The sequence below is a fragment of the Benincasa hispida genome, unplaced genomic scaffold (genome assembly GCF_009727055.1).
Source record: "Benincasa hispida cultivar B227 unplaced genomic scaffold, ASM972705v1 Contig970, whole genome shotgun sequence".
NCBI lineage: Eukaryota > Viridiplantae > Streptophyta > Magnoliopsida > Cucurbitales > Cucurbitaceae > Benincasa > Benincasa hispida.
Window position 1 is genome coordinate 110,466 of NW_024065302.1, and position 4,431 is coordinate 114,896.

The 4,431-nt window shown below is 35.5% G+C and overlaps 1 protein-coding gene across 1 annotated transcript; it reads left to right on the top strand.

Annotated features, from left to right (window-relative positions):
* The first annotated feature begins 2,185 nt into the window (after positions 1–2,185).
* On the top strand, positions 2,186–4,103 carry LOC120070149 (dCTP pyrophosphatase 1-like). The gene is made up of 2 exons (XM_039022003.1): positions 2,186–2,498; positions 3,213–4,103. The coding sequence occupies exons 1-2, from the start codon at positions 2,376–2,378 to the stop codon at positions 3,519–3,521; spliced, it is 432 nt and encodes a 143-aa protein (XP_038877931.1). The 5' UTR covers positions 2,186–2,375; the 3' UTR covers positions 3,522–4,103.
* The last annotated feature ends 328 nt before the right edge of the window (positions 4,104–4,431 follow it).

Sequence of the window (4,431 nt, forward strand, 5' to 3'; positions counted from 1 at the left end):
AGTTGTAACATTCATATCAAACATTTTGGGGAGAGAGCGAAGAACTTTATGCACAAGTTTCTCAGACATTTTTTCACCAAGAGCAAAGAATTCATTCGCAATATCAAGAAGAGGAACATTAAACTCAGACACACTCTCATCATCATGCATTTTTAGAGATTCAAATTTCGTTGTCAAAATCTGCAACCTTGACATCTTTACTTTCTACTTTCCCTTATGGGCCACGACAAGAATCTCCCATGCTTCTTTGGCAGTAACGCATGTGCTCATTAACCTGAAAATATTTTGATCAACACCGTTGAAAATAGAATTAAGTTCTCGTGAGTTTCCTAGCGAAGCTAGGTCTTCTTCTTCAGTCCAATCCTTCTCAGACTTTAGATAATAGCACCACCTTTGTCTATTACAGTTGGGTGTGTCCGCTCATTAAGAATTGCCTTCCATGATTTGTTGTCTATGGATTTAAAAAAAGCAAGCATACGAGCCTTCCAATAAGAGTAGTTTATCCCATCAAGGGCTGGCATCGAGATGTAGATCCACCTTCTTTGATCGACTCCATCGAGAACTCAATAAAGGATGTCAATCCACTCTGATACCAATTGAAATAAGGAATGATGAATCACAATGATGTCGTAAACCAAGAAAGATGTTACAGACAAAAACAACGACAACTAGGAGAGATAAAAGAAAGATAGAAAACACAGAAATTTGTTAACCCAGTTCGGTGTAATCATTCCTACATCTGGGAGGCTCTACGCTTAGATGAAAAGAAATTCACTAGTATGTAATTTAGTTCTATAGTATGCACTTCAACTAAAATTATATAAAGTTAGCTTACATATAACTGAATTACTATTGAGCAAGTTATGCTCCCCCTGACGTAAATAAACTTTTCAATAAGTCTACAGAATTAGGCTCCCCCTAAAACGGTTGTGGTAGCAATGACCTCACATTCTCTTCACCTTCAGATGAATAACCACTCACTTGATGTCTTTAACAACTCTATAAATGACTATTTTTTTAGAACCTGCTTTTGAGAATGCCTGTTTAATTTGACAAGGTAATTCACGTACAATTCCACAGTTTCTTCACCAAAATTTTTCAAACAAGAAAGCTCTAATCAAAGGTTATAGACAACTGATTTCAAACACTCCAAAAAACCAAATAAATATATCTCATTCATAAGGTCAACATGCCATAACCAGCAGCAACAAAAAAGGAAAAATCTTCCAGCAGATCACCATTGATAAAGAAAGGACCTTAAAGTTAGAGACAAAAAATTCAACATAATAAAAGAAAACATTATCTGCCAACCACAATAATAACAAACTCCCCCTTTGGCATAATTTTCTTTTATGGCAAACAACAAAAAAATTTGAGTAGAAATGAGAAGAAACCAAACACTTCATTACGAGAACACACATTATAGTGTAGGCAATAACAAAAACAACATAGTCCAACCAAGGCATAGAAAAAAATATCAACAAAACCACAACCACAAAACCAGATCAAAACATCAAAACAAACCATCACAAAACCACATAATTATCTCTTCTTTTGCTAAGAAAAGATCAATCAGTCGAAGGAGGATCTACACCAGATCGAGGAGCGACAAATTGAGGAGATGATTCTACCTACGTATCGATTGATTTTATTCTCTCTCAAGAACTCTCTCTCTTTACCTCACAAAACAAACGTTGTTTGTAGTTATTAATATATTCATATGTCAGTTGAGTTAGATCTATTTTTATGAATATTTCTAAATTAAAAGTGAATATGTCCATTGATTTTATCTCCGTATTATAATAATGATCATCAATAAGTGAAAATATTATACGGAAAATTTCATTCCTATTCCTAAATGGGACCTAGGGTAAAGTCGGCTCTGTTACAATGTACATTATTTACGGAATAATTACTATGGTCCAATACTATTATTGTCACTTATATTATTCTCCCCCAAAAAAAAGAAAACAAATTTTCTTTTTGCAGATTAATCCCCAAATACATATATATATCTTTTTAAATTTAAAACAACATTTAAAATTAAACAAACAGAAGGTCCCTGCAAATCCCAAAATTACAAAACACGAGGGACGCAGCAGCAATATCTAGAAAAAGAAAACATAGAAAAACCGACATCTGACCGTTCCGTAGCCATATCAACCGGCATTTCCCCGTACCCGGTCATTAATTTCCCTCCCGTGATCGCAGTGAAAAGGCATTAGAAAAAGAGAACCAACGTTTTCCTTTTGCTTAATGCTTCTCTGCAATTTCATGTCCGGCCTGTAAACGGCGGCCGTTTTTCCTTCTGCTTCTGCAGCGTACGGTGTTCCGGTTAAAGAAAAGTGACCGCGAACGGCTATCAGCAGCTGCCGATGGCGGAGGTTGTAGAAAGTGAGGAGGTGACTCTCAAGAAATTGAAGACGATGATGGCGGACTTTGCGAAAGAGAGGGACTGGGATCAGTTTCATAGCCCTAGAAATCTCCTTCTCGCTATGGTAATCTATTAATGTTCTTTCGAAAACTGTAGTCTGTACTTCCTTACGCGTTTGTAAAAATGAATTAGAATACGAATATCACATTCTTCTTTCGTCCATGGAAGCTACTTGGAAACGATATGGTGATAGTATTAGAGGATTGAACAGTCTGCTGACGATCGACATTTTTTTCTTACTCTTTTTCATATCGGGATTGTGGTACTATATGTCTATTAGGGATTTCTCATTCGCGATGATTGATTCAATACTTCCTCGTTCCTTTAGGGTTTCACTGACGTTTAATCGCAGAAGAACTGCTTCAACTGAAGTTATATTGCGACTATGAAGATGTGTAGGAGAACAATTTATGTTTGGCTTGAAATTTTATGCGTAATGGACTGCTCTGAGTAGGTTATACTCATTTGACCGTCCAGATTTTATCTTCAGTTTTACATTAGCAATGATTCTCCCATTCATGAAGTACAAATTTTAGGAACAGTAAAAGCTGTTTTCTGATTACTGTTTGAACTGTTTGAACTATTTGAAAGTGGATTAAGACGTAGGTAGAGAATCATGATAGGCATTCTATTTAGTGGATTGAGCATAAATGATTAGTTTATTTGAAGTTTTGTCTGTTTGTCTTGTGGTAGAATATCCCAACTTTGACTGCCAAAGAGGAGAAATCTCTTACTCTTAACTTGTACCCTTCTTCATGGCTATACTATTTTCTGTTAGGTGGGTGAAGTGGGAGAGTTATCTGAGATATTCCAGTGGAAAGGGGAAGTTCCAAGAGGCCTTCCAGATTGGAAAGATGAAGAGAAGCAACATCTTGGGGAAGAACTCTCAGATGTTTTGCTGTATCTTGTTAGGCTAGCTGATATTTGTGGGATTGATCTTGGTAAAGCAGTATTAAGGAAGCTAGAGCTGAATGGCAAAAAATATCCAGTCAAGCTTTGCAAAGGGTCATCAAGAAAACACACACAAATCAGCTGTGAAGACGATTGCAATGAAAACGGTGGAAAAGAAGAAGACCCCACCAAATAGTGGCAGAGGAAGTGGCAGGGGCATACACAAGAGAAAGAAAGCACTGATGGTGTCTCTTCCGAACATTGGTATGATTTTATTATATGTCTTTATGACTTGACTTGGATAGCTTCTAAATGTTGTTGTCATTTGTCATGGCTCTTCTTTTGTGAGTATATTTAATGATACTTTGTGACACATTTTGTCTTTTTCTAAGTACTTTTCAGCCACAGTACTCTTTAGCTGTCCCCAAATACGCCTCCACTGATTCTTCGCTCGGTTGATTTGGGTGGTTTTTTTGCTGAGTTCATCCCATTTTTAAAATGTTTCTTTCTTTTCTTTTCTTTTCTTTTCTTTATTTCTTTTTCGGTTGTCCCCAATTTTTGTTTGGTTGGTTTAGAATTATGCTTTCATTTTGGCTTTTGGCGTCTTTTTGTTTTATTTTACTTTCTAATATTTGTTAGGGTTTAGGATTGCTATGCATAAACCTTAAATTAATCCTAAGTTTACTGCATGACTCTACAATATCTAGACAGGCCGTCATTGGGTTTGAATACATTTTCTTTTTTTTAACAAAGTCCTTGGTTTTTTCACCAGTCCCAATGACCACTGGGTGCCATGATGATCTGACTTTTGGGTATTTTGAATTTTATTTTATAAAAACAAAAAATATATATATATTTTTTGTCTTGAAAAAACGATTTCAAATTTCTTCCGGAGATGATTTTACATTAATCAAATTATATAACCATTACATTACATATTGATTACAGGAACCTCTCTCTCTATGTATATTGTAGAAGATTATTTGTCTTAGGGAGCTATTTAACCCATCGATGTAAATTGATATTGATTTTTATATTTTGATGTTAAACGGATTAAATTCTGAGTTTGCACACTAATTTTGTAATTGCAGCAGTCTAGGCACAAT